At 46.8% G+C, this 17,609-nt stretch overlaps 1 protein-coding gene across 1 annotated transcript in view; it reads left to right on the plus strand.

Moving 5' to 3' along the window:
- The first annotated feature begins 1,753 nt into the window (after positions 1-1,753).
- LOC135241773 (cadherin-13-like) overlaps positions 1,754-17,609 on the plus strand; it is a 35,466-nt gene continuing 19,610 nt past the window's right edge. The window contains exons 1-6 of the mRNA XM_064312442.1: positions 1,754-2,703; positions 3,862-3,972; positions 5,679-5,684; positions 5,900-6,052; positions 6,879-7,023; positions 9,280-9,458. Coding sequence (XP_064168512.1) covers positions 2,533-2,703; positions 3,862-3,972; positions 5,679-5,684; positions 5,900-6,052; positions 6,879-7,023; positions 9,280-9,458 — 765 coding nt within the window. The 5' untranslated portion in view covers positions 1,754-2,532. The remainder of the gene's footprint in view (positions 2,704-3,861; positions 3,973-5,678; positions 5,685-5,899; positions 6,053-6,878; positions 7,024-9,279; positions 9,459-17,609) is intronic.

Genomic DNA, 17,609 nt, shown 5'->3' on the forward strand with positions numbered 1-17,609 from the left:
AGAAATTGATCAGAAGGACATACGGACAGAGAGAGAGAGAAAGTGAGAGGAAGACAGACAGATGACACAGGCAGACAGATAAAGGGAGAACAAAAGAAATTGATCAGAAGGACAGATGGACAGAGAGAGAGAGAGAGAGAGAGAGAGAAGAAGACAGACAGACGGCACAGGCAGGCAGCCAGACAGATGGACAGATAAGCAGCCAGTTGGGTCAGTGGAGCTTGGTGCTGCACATAGTTACTGTGCTGGGTTGTTACTGGATAATTGACACTCTCAATCAGGAAGATTTGGAAGTTGGTCATTGGGCAATTTATTTTTCTTCAACCAAAACGACAGAAAATATACCCAAATGTGGGAAATCCTGGTCCCATAGTGAAGGGGTCTTGTGTCCAGGCAGGTCTTTCCCCAAAGGTGCAACAGTCAAAGCCTTTAAACAGGCAACATTGCTGCGAAAGATTACCAATCACTCTCAGCTGTGTGCCCTTGCAGGTTAGACTGCTGCTGTCCATGGTGCTGAAGGCCTCCCCAGCTTTGGTAGACAGAAGGATTCTCTGACATCTGCCAAAGCGGGTGCAACCTTAACACAGCCTTCACATTGCACAGCCTACCAACCCCAAGCAACCAATGAATCTCCAGAACACATCTTCACATCAACCACATACTTGTCTCAATGAAAAACCAGAGACAAATAACATAATTCTATAAAGCAGGATCATCCCGAGTTTCTTTATGTGACCCATCCCCTTTTCTGGTGGTCGTGCAGCTATCTCCACAGATCTCCAAAGTTCAGGGGCGCTTAGTGCAAAAGACTTAGACTGTCTATCAAACGCGCTCATCAGAATGCAAATAATGTATATTACCGCGTTTCCCATTAATTTATATTCCGCTTGTATATTGTTTACTAAAAAAAGGGCTGGATGTGTCACTCGTGCATGTATTTGTTAAAAGCCCTTTCGAAGGGCGGATTTTGAATTTCAACGAGGTAATTAGTCACCACCGACTGAACTGGGTACGTCGAAGTTAAAAACGGCATTAAAACCGCATTTGGGCACAGTGTGCCGAACGTGTTTGCAAATTTCGGCAAGGGGTCTAACTGACAGGTGTAGTCAGTGATACTGATGAGTCTGAGCCTTGCCATCTGGCTCCAGAGTCATCAGTCACAATTTCTGTTCACTTGTGACAAATGCACCTAAATCATTTGGCGTATCTGCAGTTATTGTCCTCCCAAGACCCGGTAATTTCTTTTTGTTCCCTGTAGGGGATAAGAGACCAGTCTGAGAGCTCAAGGACCATACATTGTACTATGCTGACACCTACGCCTCGAGGGTCATATGAAGAAATAATATCCAGCAAAAACACAAAATAAATCAGAGAAAACTCTTCCTTCTCGAGAGCTGAAAAACCTTTATCATATGGGTCACGTTAGACGTCACAAAGTTAGCAGCACACCCACATGTATCAGCTTCTCGGCCAAAAATAATATTTTCACAAATATTATCACGGTAACGCGGTTTTTGTCAACTTGTGTAACTTGTATCACGGTAAAGAAGTAAAACACTTAAACAGTTTTCCTGCCAGGTCTCAGGAGTTCGCCTGTGAAATGTGGTGTCTGCTGAGATGAATTTGCTCTGCACGCAGCACGGAAAAGCAGTTTGCTGTCACCGCGGCAATCGAACGGCGACAGCTCTGAAAGGAACAGCGAAGGCTCTTCTGCGCCAAGTTTGTTTGATCGCATGATCTGGACAGACGCGCAGACTGCATTATGTGTTATGTCCCTTCCCACAGCAGTACTGATAACATCGCCCTTTAATATAAAATACCAGGCAACCCATCGGACTGTTCACACCAACCAGGCAATGTCGTGATCAGCTGAACGGAATGCATTTTGCATTGCCCCAACTGAAATGATTTTATTTATTCATCTTGCGGTGGAATTTTGCTATTCTTAGCTACTGTAGTCATGGCGAGTGGCACAGGTGTATTGTTCTATTTTTTCTTTTTTTTTTTGGCGTGCCAAATGCTGGGCTCAGGATGCAGCCGCGATTTCTGAAATGAAATGAGTCAGAATGTGTCTCTGATGTTTACTGATGAAACACAGTCTTTCTGCTCAGGCCGTGTGTGAGTGTTCACGGCACGAGTGTGTGTGTGTGTGTGTGTGTGTGTGAGCATGTCTGACAGTGTGCCAAAGGCAGGTTATGGGTGTTGTTATATTATTTGTGCGTTCGATCTTCTGCTGTCAATGTTTAGGGGTGAAGGTGTGATTTTCAATCGACTAGTCAATCAATCCAATTTCATTTATGCAGCACATTGTACAAAGGATTTGTTGCAATGGGCTTCACAATATAGCCAGGCCTGAACCCCCAAAGAGCGAGGCAGAGGTGACAGCGACATGGAAGATCTCCAGAGTGGAATGTAGGAAGAAACCTTGGAAGGAAGCAGACTCAGTAGGGGAGCCCATCCTCATGTCAATCATCTGTCCATCCAATCAGTTCAGGCCAGGTCTTGTGGTGTCTTCTGTGTGCGGGACAAGGTATGAGGTTCGAGGGGTCAAAGCCGGACGTCCCGGTGGAAGGGGAGGGCAGGCCGACCCTGAGAAGGGGCGAGAGGGCGCTCTCAACTATCCACGGGGAGGTGGCTCGTACTGATGACATCACAGAGGTCACCGCCATCAAAGCCCCGCCCACGTCCTCACAAACACTCAGGGTGAGTAGAGTGAGTTTCCAGCACTTCCTGTAGTGACACGTCCAGGCGAAACGAGTGTGACAAAAAGAGTGTGACAGTGTCGGTATTTGAGGGAGCGTGACTGACTGTGTGTGTGTTTATGTGTGTGTGTGTGTGTATGTGCGTGCGTGTGCGTGTGTATGTCTGTGTTTATGTGTGTGTGTGCATGTGTCTATGTTTGTGTGTATGTGTGTGTGTTTATGTGTGTATATGTGTATGTCTGTGTGTGTGTGTGTATGTGTGCGTGTGTGGGTTTATGTGTATGTGTGTGTATGTGTCTGTGTGTTTATGTGCATGTGTGTGTGTGTTTAGAGTACATGTGCATGTATGTTTATTGTATAAGCCAGCGTGTGTGTGTGTATGAGTATGTGTTTATGTGTATGCGTGTGTTTGTGTCTGAGTTTATGTGTGTGTTTGGAGTACATGTGCATGTTATTATATAAAATAGTGTATGTGTTAATGTTTATATGTGTATGTGTGTTTATGTGTGTGTGTGTTTAGAGTACATGTGCATTTTATTATATAAAATTGTGTATGTGTTTGTGTTAATGTTTATATGTGTGTGTGTGTGTGTTTACAGTACATGTGCATGTTAATAAATACAATCGTGTATGTGTATGTGTTAATGTTTATATGTGTGTCTGTGTGTTTAGAGTATGTGTACATGTATGTTTATTGTATATGGTAAATGGTAAACGGACTGCATTTATATAGCGCTTTTATCAAGCGCTTTACATGATGCTTCATCACAGAGCAGTTAGGGTTTAGGGTCTGTCAGGACACTTCGACATCATGGGCAGGAATTAACGGTAACCTCGACTGCCATGATAGCCGTTTTTACGTCCTGAGCTATGTCGCCCCATGCTGTATAATACAGCATGTCTGTGTATGTGTGTGTGTGTTAAAGTTTATGTGTGTGTGTATGTGTGTGTTCATGTACATGTATGTTTATTGTATAAGACAGTATGTGTGTGTGTGTGTGTTTTTATGTGTATATGTGTGTGTTCATGTGCATAGGTGTGTATGTATGTGTGTGTGTTTTTATGTGTATGTGTGTGTGTGTGTGTGTGTTTAGAGTACATGCTCGTGTTATTACATACGACAGTGTGTGATTCCTGTCTGCTCTGTGTCTCTGTGCAGCAGGTTCTGGCTTTGGGCCCAGGCTACAGGAGGAGGAGGAGGGCGCTGCTGGTGCCCCCAATGCTCGTCCCCGAGAACCAGCGGGCCCCGTTCCCCCGTGTTATCGGCAAGGTAAGGCTCGTCTGTCCAGGTACGGCCCCCAGGTTCTACCTGTGCTTACCTGTCCAAGAAACTGACTCTACATACTAATGTGATTGGATGGGGATATGCACTGTGTGCATGTGTGTATGTGTGTGTCTGCGCGCTTGCACACACACGTGTGTGTGTGTATTTAGCAGATCAATTTACCTAATCACACCTGGATGGTCATAATGAGATGTATCCCTCCAGCAGGGTTCCTGTTCGAAAACGCTGTCCCGTGTGCAGCAGCATATTTACCTGTGGAGTTCTGCCCAAGTGAAGTTGGATAGTTATTCAGTCCTGGGATTCTTGAGCAAAGTACTGAACCAGTACTTATTCGGTTGATGACCAGCCATATGCTAAACAGACTCAGTTAATAACCAACCTTGTCCGAAACAGTTTCAATTTAATAACCATCCTTACCTTAAACAGCTTCAACGAATAGCCAACCATACTCTAAACAGTTTCAATTAACCAACCTTACTCAGTTAAAAAAAAATAACCAACCTAACCCGATCAGCTTCAAATAATAACCAACCTTGCGCAAAACAGTTTCAGTGAATAGCCAACCTTACACTAAACAGTTTCAAATAATAACCAACCCTACTCTAAACAGTGCCACATAATAAACAACCTTACTCTAAACAGTTCCAAATAATATGCAACCTTACTCTAAACAGCTCCAAATAATAACCAGCCTTAGTCCTTAAAGTAATAACCAACCGTACCCTAAGCAGCTTCAATTAGTCAGTAATGTACCATGAACCACTTCATTTAACAGCCAGTCTTACCATGAACAGCTTCAGGTAAGGTGTTTATGGTACCAGCTTAACTGCTGTGTAACTGGATAATATGTCAAATATTTGACATGTGAGGGGCTGTATGATGCCTCCCTCCTCTGGCATTTGGAGTCACACCAGTGTTGCCTGCTGAGGATTAACTCTCCTTATAGGCCTATTAATGACAGCTCTAATATCACAGATCTGTCTGTGGCAATCGTCCACACAAAGCCACAAAAATTGCCAGCAGCCAAAAAAAAAAAAAAAAAAAAAAAAAACACAACACAAAAAAATAACCAGAATGAAAGATGACAGGAACAGAAAGATCTGTGTTCAAGGGAAGAGAGATTTAGAGGGGTAGACAGTGCGTCAGATGAAGGATGCAGTTTGATTCAGGCGCTGTCAGATTCTACAGGCTGTATGTCTCCATTTTAATTTGGTTTTTCACACTTTGTTCAGATAAATTTGATCCAGCTACATTCAAAGCAGAGTGTGGTGATGGTGGAGATACGTGGCACTTCACGGTGGGCTGGACTCAAGGATGTAAAGAATTGCACATTTTTCCATCACTGGGAATGAGAACTGTTTAGTAGCTGCTTTCGTTTATTTAAAAAGCCACTGCTCTCTAGCCAAGCTGCTGGCCAGCACTCAGATAAGTGACTGCTGGATGTAATTCATAAATTATACTTGCCTGTCATCGGCTGGCCCAGTCTACTCTGTGTGTGCATGTCTTTGTGTGTGTGTGTGTGTGTGTGTATGTTTGCGTGTGTGCGCGTGCGCACGTGTGTGTGCGTGTGCATGCATGTGTGTATGTGCGTGTGTGTGGGTGTATGTGTGTGTGTGTGGGTAATGTGTGTTTATTCTTGATCTCTCTCACATGCCATCTGGGATGCTGCTGGGAACTGGTGTGTTTGCCAGTCACATGTGAGTACCTGCCCAAGATTTTTCCATCAATCCATTCCCTAACAGCCTCTTTCCGTCTGGCCATTACCCAGCAGATAGCCTTGAAGTCAATTCATTGTCCAGGATACAGCCTTTTAGCCAATCCATTATCAGACTCGTTCAGTTGCTTGTATAATCGTCAAGGGGATCATGTGAATGCCGTATCCGGCTTAACCCTTCCTGATGCGGGTGCGCAGGTGATTTCGGCTGACGAGCAGGGCAGCCACATCTTCCGGCTGACGGGGCGGGGGGCAGATCAGGACCCCAAGGGCGTGTTCAGCATAGACCAGCTGACCGGCGAAGTCACTGTGAACCGCGCCCTGGACAGAGAGGACATCGCCTTCTACCAGGTGAGTTACTGACACACCTTCTCTACCAGGGGGGGTACTGACACACCCCTTCTACCACCAGGTGAGGTACTGACACAACCCTTCTACCTTTGAGCCCATCATTAGCTACTGACATCCTGGCTAGCCTGGTGTCAGTAGCTAATGATGGGCTCAAAGGTAGTAGGCAGGTAATGAGGAACCTGTCAGGGGGAATGAACGGAGCGGCGGGGCAAATTATTAGCCTGAGGTACTAAACGAGCGGGTAAAACAGACAGTTCGAGCGACAGAAAGCTAATGAATGTGTGGATGGGGCGGAACAGGCCATGCGTCTAGGCCTCCTGGTTTACTCCTTCGACCAGGAGAGGGTCAGGCTGGAAGAGAACGGTAATGGAAAACGGGTTGCGCGCTAGATAGTGACGATGTTAAGTATCGCGAGTGTGGAGGCCTGAGTGTTATATGGACATGCCCCAGCATGCCCTGCTGTGGCAGCACATATAAACATTCTGAAGAAAGGGGGTGTGCATAACCCTGTGAATGATCCTGGACTGACGGCACCTCAACACAGTACAGAACAGCAAACAGGAAAGACAAGGGAAATGTAGGAATAACCACGTTTTTGTTAAATGACTGGCAACTTTTAATTACTGTGTCGACAGGACTGGGCCCAGTCTGGATAATGTAGTAAAATAAGGTTAAATGGCCAAACACTCTTTTTGTCTCATTCTCCTACAGAAAGGCACTCTTACAGGTGTGTTTCATATCCACAGAGGCAATGGGGTGTGACCTTTACACCCGCTGACCCTTGACCCCTCCCACCCCTCCTCTCCTCTCTCCTGTCCCTCTGCAGTTGCAGGTGTCTACGACGGATCAGGCCGGGAAAGTTCTGGAAGGCCCGGTCCCGCTGGACGTGTCTCTGATCGATCAGAACGACAACAGGCCAGTCTTCACAGAGACGCGATACGCAGGAGAGGTGCTGGAGGGCTCTCCTGCAGGTAGGGGGCACTGTTTTACTGGACCAGGGGAAGCCACAGGGTTGATAAATAATGGATGACATCTTTAGAATATTTGGCTCCAATTGGGGGAGAATGTTCTCAGAGGAACTTGTTGGTTCAGTTGTGTTGTTTTAGAACTGGGGCCTTCAACAAGGCTTCCCCTCCCCATGGGGGTCCCCTGCCAGACTTCTTATGCAATGGCAATGCATAGATTTGGGACGATATTTCAAAATATAAATGTTTTTTAATATAACCCTTTTAAAGTTATAATGTGGGTCCCCTGTATGCCTTTAAGCCTGGGTGGGGGGGGGTCCCTGGATCAGAAATGTTTGAAAGCCCCTGTTTTACCGCCTCTGTCCAGTTCAGTAGCTGCATGTTTTTTGTGTGCACTGTCTGTGCTCAAGTCATGGCTTTTCTAACTGTTCACTTAAAACATGGTTTTTTAAACTATGGGTCGGGACCCAAAACGGGTCACGGGGCCGTATGAGGTGGGGTCCCGGAATGAGTCTGCCGTCCACTAGGCTGTGCTAGCTATGTGTATTCGACGGATCCCTGAAAGGTGCTACATCTCTCATTTGAGCCCTGATGCTAAAAAGTTTAAGAACCAGTGATTTAGAAAGATGGTGAAGAAAGAAAGTGAAGTCTGACTGAAGGAGCAATCATGAATAGAATCAACCGACGACCCAAACGCTGAGTGCTTAGCGCAGCCGAGTGCATCTGAGGCCATCCTCCCGGTTATCCCTTCGCTCTCTGATACGCAAGTCCTATGGCATATGGGAGGAGGCTCTTGTGCACATTATACCACTTAACTGCGCACTTGCGGTAAGTCCCAAAGTAAAATGGGGCCTCGCGTTCGGGAACCAGAGATCCGTGAGACAGATGGAAATCAGCGAAGCGTCGCTCTCCACCTAAAGTTTGAAATAAATCACTTTGAATTGCTCGGCGTCTCCGGTTGAGCGAGAGCTCGCCTGCGCGCCCCGAGGAGACGCACGCGACGCTGCTCCAGACGCAGGCGAGAGAAACAGATTTTTCCTTACGCCTGACGATTTCGAAAACCTCAAAAAAAAACTCCCAGACAGTCTGGAGTCTTCGAGACAGCGGCAAAGGTGCTTCGGTAATGGAGCCCTTGACTCCCGCTTCTTCAGACGACGGTAAGTAAGCAACCGCTGATTGGCAGGAAGAGCTCAGACCCGAAAGTGCTTCTGAGGACCTGCTGCAATTTGCACGCGTGAACACCCGCAGAGAACTTAGCCGATCGCAAACTTGCTGCACACAGTACCCTTACCCGGTCACACAATTCGCACACACAGTGCCCTTTTGGTGCAAAATAAAAAAGCATGGATGTACTGGAATTTTCTTCGGCAATCAATCGGCGTTGCCAAACCTCACTTCTGAATATCTAAGCCAAAAACAGAAATCGGGTGCATCTCCCTGTCGACCAATCAGAGAACACGTGCGCCTCCCCGTCAGCCAATCAGAAATCACGTAGCCTACTAGACTTCTCTGTCAGTCAGCTTTTTTCCTCCCTCAAAATGGAGGCAGAGCTCGCCAAACTTTATCACAGCTTCAGCACACAACTGCAGCAGTCCAAAACAGGAAATAGACAAATGGTGGTTGGATCGTGTTTCTGTTTTCACACATTGCTCTCGGCAGTGCCAGGGAGAGGGTGGTGTATTGATAATTAGTTTATATTTAAGGGAAGATGGTGTCCAGTACCAGAAAACTAGTCCCTCAGGTTATGGCAGTTACATGTTCTTCTGGCAGGACAACTTCGAAGCTGTGCTTCTCTCTCAGAAGGAGTTACAGTTATAGCGCACTTAGGAACAGATCTTTTCTCAGATTTTTAGCCAATTGCCTAGAATTTTTTGGATAGTTATTACACTCCAATGTATACCAAACAAGGATTTTTCCAGAGTTTCAAACACAGATGATCTGGTAAATGGTAAATGGACTGCATTTATATAGCGCTTTTATCCAAAGCGCTTTACAACTGATGCCTCTCATTCGCCAGAGCAGTTAGGGGTTAGGGGTTAGGTGTCTTGCTCAAGAACACTTCGACACGCCGAGGGCGGGGTTTGAACCGGCAACCCTCCGACTGCCAGACAATCAGTCTTACCTCCTGAGCTATATACGCCCCGACTTTGTAGCTGATACTGGAATGATTAGGGCTAGGTCTGCGATGTCTTGCGGACCTTTGTGAGTGTACTTTCCGGTCCGTAAAAGTTAACAAAAATAAGTTCCCTGCTGCTTCTTCAGGGACCACCGTGATGACGGTGACGGCGTGGGACGCGGACGACCCCAACACAGACAACGCCGCCCTGCGCTACAGCCTCGCCAAGCAGTCGCCCGACCTGCCCTCGCCAAGCATGTTCTACATCGACCCGGAAAAGGGCCACGTCGTCACGGCAACCTCCGTCGGGCTGCTCGATAGAGAGGTGGGAGTTTTGCTCTCCAGCCAATCAGATAACACGGCGCTGGTGCTGGCCATTTGATATCTGTGTTTTCATTGGTCAGATCCATCCAGTGCTAATCACTCGCAGTAATCACCCCGGACGTTAGGGGTGGAGTATTGGGGTTTTTCCACTGTAAAGAGGGTTGATTAATCACAATAGCCTATTCTTTTTATGCTTTCCCGCATTTTTCCCGCAGGGCAGGGGACAATATTCTGAAACATAACACACTCTGTCTCTTTCCCTCTTCCTCTCTCTCTCTTCTCTCTCTCCCCACCTCCGTCCCTCACTTACATGTGCTCCAGAACAGCTTCATTCTCCTGAAATACAATAATATTATAATAATAATCTCTGGTCACACAATGTCTGCCCCCTCTCTCTCTCTCTCTCTCTCTCTCTCTCTCGTGCTCACACAGTACCCTTACACACTTAAGGGAGATTTATTATTTTATGCCATTTATATGCAAATAATCAAGGGAAGTGTGTGGTGGACAGACTGTAGATAAAATTGATTTATTTAGCATATTTCATATTCAGATTTAAGTGCGCAACCACAGCATTCTACGCAGGGGTCTCTGAAACCTTCCTCCACTTCTCTTTCACTTCTTTTTTCCTCTCTCCTCCTGCTTCTTTGTCTCCTCCCTTCCTTTCTCTATCTGTCTCACTTTTTTCGTTTTTTATTCTTTCTGGGATAATTAAATAGCACCGAGATGTGAATTTTCTGCTCAGACAACTTTGCAAAGCAGGCTAAGACACAAACGTATTATGTTCACTCTCACAGAACACCAAAAGCAAATAGAACACATGCACACACACACACACACACACAGAGACACACATACACCACACACACACACATACATACACTACACACACACACACACACACGCACACGCACACACACACGTACCACACACACAATGCAGGCACATGCACATTTTACCACGCGCAGAAACAGCATTAAAAAATCATTTTTCTCCTGGCACTTGTCAGCACAGCCTCCCAGTTGAGCTGCTGATGAAACTGTATGAAAGCTGTTCTTGCTGCGATGACAGCGCCTTTCTGTCACTGTTCTGCCTTTCAATCTCTCAGACACCATTGGTGTTATTCATAATTCAGCGTGAATGACACCAAACTTAACACCATCATCGGTGTAGCACTAAAAAATCATATATCAACATCGGGTGGTGGAGAAAATGATTTCATCATTAGTTGGCAGCAAAAATGTACACAATCTGTTAGCAGTAAAGACATACTTAATTGTTAGTTGGCAGTAAAGCTTTGCATGGCCATCCATTAGTATTAGCTGAATAACCGAGCCAGCTCATGGTGCAGACTTCGCCCATTGATCATAGCCAAACTGCCACAATTAACTTTGAATGGCAATGCCATGGCAACACGGTCATGTGACCCATATGATGTCATGTGTTACTGAAGAAAGAGAGTCCTGTTACTGTAGTTTGATTGGGCAGGAGAGAGGGTCCATGCATAGAAATGACAAACAGCCCGGTGATCTACTCCTTCCTCAATCCGTCTCTGTCACAGCTTTGTCCACATGCATTAGTGAGGAAATGAGATCCCATTCATTAATTAGATTTCCAAGCACCAAAGGGGAAAATTGCATTCCACTGGAGGTTGGCTGTATAAATCACTGTTTTGTACGGGAGTAGAATTTCAGCAGATCAACTAAAATATGATTGAGTTGAGGCTAAAATAAAGATTTAAATTGTTATGAGATGTGATAGGCTTTTTTTGTTCTATCTTTGACTTTCTTGGGCTATAGGCCAGAAGGAATCTCTGTGTTGGACTGTAGACCAAGAGGAATCTCTGTGTTGAACTGTAGGCCAGGAGGAACCTCTGTATTGGACTGTAGGCCCGGAGGAATCTATGTGTTGGACTGTAGGCCAAGAGGAATCTCTGTGTTGGACTGTAGGCCAGGAGGAACCTCTGTATTGAACTGTTGGCCAGGAGGAATCTCTGTGTTGAATTGTAGGCCAGGAGGAACCTCTGTGTTGAACTGTAGGCCAGGAGGAATCTATGTGTTGGACTGTAGGCCAAGAGGAAGCTCTGTGTTGGACTGTAGGCCCGGAGGAATCTATGTGTTGGACTGTAGGCCAAGAGGAATCTCTGTGTTGGACTGTAGGCCAGGAGGAATCTCTGTGTTAAACTGTAGGCCTGAATGAATCTCTGTGTTGGACTGTAGGCCAAAAGGAACCTCTGTGTTTGACTGTTGGCCTAAACAAATGTCTTTTTTGGACTGTTGTCCTGAAGGAATCTCTGTATTGGTCACTAGGCCTGAAGGAATCTCTGTGATGGTCAGTAGGCCTGAAGGAATCTCTGTATTGGACAAAGCAACACACAATCTTTTGTAACAGTTGATGGGATGTGGAGTTTAAGGCTTGTCCAATACACTTAAGAAATCTCAAACTGTGGGCTCCACCACCAATGAAGTTAATTGCGAATGTACCAAAATGTAAAATGTTTTTTGATACGTTGCCTGGATCACACTCCCCTCTTTCGCTGTGTTTGTTTCATCCATCCATGCCACACGACAGGACTTTCAGTTCTGAGACGGTGACCATACTAGAGTTGTGAATGAAACAGGATTGTGAAGGCGTACCGGGGGTAGGGGGAGGGGCGTATGAAGGAGCCGCCATTCATATATAGTTGGGGTGTGTGTTGTAGTGTGAGTGGGTGTGGCAGGTATAGTGGGGGTGTGTGTTGTAGTGTGAGTGGGTGTGGTAGGTGTAGTGGGGGTGTGTGTTGTAGTGTGAGTGGGTGTGGTAGGTATAGTGGGGGTGTGTGTTGTAGTGTGAGTGGGTGTGGTAGGTGTAGTGGGGGTGTGTGTTGTAGCGTGAGTGGGTGTGGTAGGTATAGTGGGGGTGTGTGTTGTAGTGTGAGTGGGTGTGGTAGGTGTAGTGGGGGTGTGTGTTGTAGTGTGAGTGGATGTGGTAGGTATAGTGGGGGTGTGGTTGTAGTGTGAGTGGGTGTGGTAGGTGTAGTGGGGGTGTGTGTTGTAGCGTGAGTGGGTGTGGTAGGTATAGTGGGGGTGTGTGTTGTAGGGTGAGTGGGTGTGGTAGGTGTAGTGGGGGTGTGTGTTGTAGTGTGAGTGGGTGTGGTAGGTATAGTGGGGGTGTGTGTTGTAGTGTGAGTGGGTGTGGTAGGTGTAGTGGGGTGTGTGTTGTAGTGTGAGTGGTGTGGTAGGTATAGTGGGGTGTGTGTTTTAGTGTGAGTAGGTGTGGTAGGTGTAGTGGAGGTGTGTGTTGTAGGTGGTGGGTGTGGTAGGTATAGTGGGTGTGTGTTATAGTGTGAGTGGGTGTGGTAGGTGTAGTGGGGGTGTGTGTTGTAGTGTGAGTGGGTGTGGTAGGTATAGTGGGGGTGTGTGTTTTAGTGTGAGTAGGTGTGGTAGGTGTAGTGGAGGTGTGTGTTGTAGTGTGAGTGGGTGTGGTAGGTATAGTAGGGGTGTGTTATAGTGTGAGTGGGTGTGGTAGGTATAGTGGGGGTGTGTGTTGTAGTGTGAGTGGGTGTGGTAGGTGTAGTGGAGGTGTGTGTTATAGTGTGAGTGGGTGTGGTAGGTGTAGTGGGGGTGTGTGTTGTAGTGTGAGTGGGTGTGGTAAGTATAGTGGGGGTGTGTGTTGTAGTGTGAGTAGGTGTGGTAGGTGTAGTGGGGGTGTGTGTTGTAGTGTGAGTGGGTGTGGTAGGTATAGTGGGGGTGTGTGTTGTAGTGTGAGTAGGTGTGGTAGGTGTAGTGGGGGTGTGTGTTGTAGTGTGAGTGGGTGTGGTAGGTATAATGGGGGTGTGTGTTATAGCGTGAGTGGGTGTGGTAGGTGTAGTGGGGGTGTGTGTTGTAGTGTGAGTAGGTGTGGTAGGTGTAGTGGGGGTGTGTGTTGTAGTGTGAGTGGGTGTGGTAGGTATAATGGGGGTGTGTGTTATAGCGTGAGTGGGTGTGGTTAGTATAGTGGGAGCGGACAGTGCTCGCGGGGTTTGCGAATCAGGGTCTTATTATCTTAGCAGTGACCGCCCCCACCTTGCACCTCGTCCCGCACCCCTGTCTGGCGCTGACCGCACCCCCATCCCGCACCCCGTCTTGCACCCCCGTCCAGTGACTTCACACTGTCGATGCCCCTTGCGTCAGCAGCAGGTCCTCACCGGGCTCGTCGGTCACCAGAAGAGCAGAGCCGTTTAATGATGTTTGTTCCGCCATGCAGGGATGGGTCTGAAAGAGGACGTTTTGCAGCTCAACAGCAGAAACAACCTCTTCCCCCCCAATCCTGATCCACAGAGTTTAAAAAACCAACGCGTCAATAACAAGCTCAGAGGCTGTATGAGAAGTTCACGCGTGTCAAATCCGAATGCCCTCTTACTACATTAGAAGGCCACGCGTGTCAAATCGCGTGGTTATCCAGTTTGACAGTGATGTTCTCATCTTTCTTTCTGTATCCTGTCTAGTCATTTTTCTTTTTCGGTTTTGGGCGCCCAAAGGCTTCTTTCTCCCATCCATGATGGTAACGTTCGTTAACTATCGTTATTCTCCTAACGTTAGTCCTGTTCTGAGTCAGTCAGTTTTTTCGTACGCTCTTTGGCGCCACCGCTGATGTGGCGCCCGGGTGCATTGCACCCTCTGCACCCCCCCTCGCTGCGCCGCTGAACTTGAACATAAGAAAGTAGAGATAAGTAGCCTACTAGTGTAAAATAACATGACGCCGTGGGTTGGTTTTCTTCCTGTCCTCCCCAATTTTTTGAGTCACCAGCCGCCACTGATGTGCATAGTTCTAAAGTCATGAAAATGAATAATTCCCCTTCACCATAAGAGCACTGCCCTTCAGTGCCTCTTTCTGTGCCTGTGTGTGTACGTGTGTGTTTGTGTTTGTATGCATATGTTAATGTGTGTGTGTGTGTGTGTTAATGTGTGTGTGTGTGTGTGTGTGTGTTTGTATGCGTATGTTAATGTGTGTGTGTGTGTATGTTAATGAGTGTGTATGCGTGTACGTTTATGTGTTTATATATGTGTGTGTTAATGTGTGTGTGCGTGTGTTCATGTGTGCGTATATTAATGTGTGTATATGTGTGTGTGCATGTTAATGTGTGTGTGTGTATATATGTTAATATGTGTGTGTGTGTGTATATGTTAATGTGTGTGTGTGTGTGTATATGTCAATGTGTGTGTGCGCATGTTAATGTGGGTGTGTGTGTGTTAATGTGTGTGTGCGTGTTAATGTGTGTGTGTGGGTGTGTGCGTGTTAATGTGTGTGTGCGTTAATGCGTATGTGTGATGTGGGGTTTGAGCATCACTAAGCGGATTTCCATTTGTGGGGAGCGGACGCAGGATGTGTGTGTAAGAGACGATTTGTGTGTGCCATTTACACTCATTAGATTGATGGGGGAGAGGGTCTCCCATCCTAACCGCTACGGCTCCTGCTCGTAAAACACTGATATTAGCGCTCGGACATAATGGAGTACAAACATGAGGCTCACTGTCCTTTCCTCGTCCGGCTCTTCACTGCCTGTTGCACTCCGTTGCACCAGTAATTACATATAGTATAACTATGTGCAGCGCCCTCATTGATGCGCAAACAAGCTTAAATGTTGTATTCTTCCGCATGGCTATTATTGGTAGTGCCATGACATTTATTTATTTTATTTATTGTTTCAATTTTTAGACGTGAATGTGCTTCTGGAGGACATTTCATTAAACAAATAGCTTATGGAGGATTTGGTTTTGCTGTCAAATTTGACTCAGTACAGACACTAGCTTATCCAAAGCGCTTTCTGTGCCTTGTGTGTTGCAGAGCAGTTATTGGGTTAGGGGTTGGTGTTTGCAAAGGAACTTCGAATGCCAGGGTGATTTGACCACAACCCTGACCATGACAATGTCTTACCCGACTATTTCTGTTACATTCACAGGTACAGCACACTGAGACTCAAAGACAGGGCGCGGTATTGTAGGTTGTGAACAGAACATGTAACTGGACAACACTTAGACTACAGAAATCTAGAGCAGACTTGGTGATGGGTACAATCTATATTTTCACAATAAAGGCCTCTATTCCTGTGTCATTTCTCAGCAGCAAGGGACAGGAACAGGAGCAGGGACAGGGCCAGGAGCAGAAGCAGAAACATGAGCAGGCCAGGAGCAGGGGCAGAAACATGAGCAGGCCAGGAGCAGGAGCAGAAACATGAGCAGGAGCAGGGACAGGGACAGGGACAGGAGTAGGACCAGCAGCAGGAACAGGAGTAGGAGTAGGAGCAGAAGCAGAATCATGAGCAGGGTCAGGGCCTGGAATAGGAGCAGGAGCAGGCACAGGAGCAGGGGGAGGAATAGGAGCAAGAGCAGGGACAGGAGCAGCGGGAGGAATAGGAGCAAGAGTAGGAACAGGAGCAGGAGCAGAAAATGGCACAGGGTCAGGAACAGGAACAGGAACAGGAGCAGTGGGGGGGATAGGAGCAGTAGCAGGATCAGGGGTCTTTTTCCAGTCCCTCTGATATCACCGTGTGATATCGGATCAGCCGGCAGCCATAATTCATGTGTGCCGTGGCGGTTAATCAGAGGCCGCTTTGCCAGAGCTCACGCCCAGCAGAGCCTTTGATGTGACTGCTGAGGAGCAAGTCAATGCAGCCATCTTTATTTATGTATGCATCTGTGCTCTGAGTCTGCACAGGAGGGAGTCCCTTCAGTTTGCTTAGAGACAATCACATCACCCCATGCTGTGTGCCACCGGCTACTGGCTGTCTTTGAAGTACCATGCAGAAATTGAATTTATGCATATATATTCCATATGTACTGTGTGCCCACACCCTTGCCCTGTATACATAGAGCAAGAGTGGAGGGTAAAAACATGCACAAGCCTATGATACGACATCACACCGATCAAACAATCAACAGACGGGCGACACGCCGACAGGAAGCCAGCAGCAAACCGCAGGCAGCGAACAGCAGGCAGCAAACAGAGACGAGCGTGACACAAACTCCTCCAAACACAGATTCGCACACATAAACACACCTGACTGTGGAAACTGTGTAAATCACTGACATACTGAACAGCCAACCGACCTTGTTATTCTGTGATGCAGAGTGACAGCACAGCAGGTAGCCCTGGGTGCAGGAGGGTAGAGTGTGTGATGTATACTGGTGGTATAGTAGGTAGCTCTGAGTATGGTAGTGGAGAGTGTGTGATGTAAACTGGTGGTATAGCAGGTAGCTCTGAGTATGGTAGTGGAGAGTGTGTGATGTAAACTGGTGGTATAGCAGGTAGCTCTGAGTATGGTAGTGGAGAGTGTGTGATGTATACTGGTGGTATAGCTGGTAGCACTGAGTATGGTAGTGGAGAGTGAGTGATGTATACTGGTGGTATAGCAGGTAGCTCTGAATATGGTAGTAGAGAGTGCGTGATATATAGTGCTGGTATAGCAGGTAGCTCTGAGTATGGTAGTGGAGAGTGTGTGATGTATACTGGTGGTATAGCAGATAGCTCTGAGTATGGTAGTGGAGGGTGTGTGATGTATACTGGTGGTATAGCAGCTAGCTCTGAGTATGGTAGTGGAGAGTGTGTGATGTATACTGGTGGTATAGCAGGTAGCTCTGATATGGTAGTAGAGAGTGGTGATATATATGTGGTATAGCAGTAGCTCTGAGTATGGTAGTGGAGAGTGTGTGATGTATACTGGTGGTATAGCAGATAGCTCTGAGTATGGTAGAGGAGAGTGTGTGATGTATACTGGTGGTATAGCAGGTAGCTCTGAGTATGGTACTGGAGAGTGTGTGATGTATACTGGTGGTATAGCAGGTAGCTCTGAGTATGGTAGTGGAGGGTGTGTGATGTATACTGGTGGTATAGCAGCTAGCTCTGAGTATGGTAGTGGAGAGTGTGTGATGTATACTGGTGGTATAGCAGGTAGCTCTGAATATGGTAGTAGAGAGTGCGTGATATATAGTGCTGGTATAGCAGGTAGCTCTGAGTATGGTAGTGGAGAGTGTGTGATGTATACTGGTGGTATAGCAGATAGCTCTGAGTATGGTAGAGGAGAGTGTGTGATGTATACTGGTGGTATAGCTGGTAGCTCTGAGTATGGTAGTGGAGAGTGTGTGATGTATATTGTTGGTATAGTAGATAGCTCTGAATATGGTAGTGGAAAGTG

This window comes from Anguilla rostrata, chromosome 16 (genome assembly GCF_018555375.3).
Source record: "Anguilla rostrata isolate EN2019 chromosome 16, ASM1855537v3, whole genome shotgun sequence".
Classification (NCBI taxonomy): Eukaryota; Metazoa; Chordata; class Actinopteri; order Anguilliformes; family Anguillidae; genus Anguilla; species Anguilla rostrata.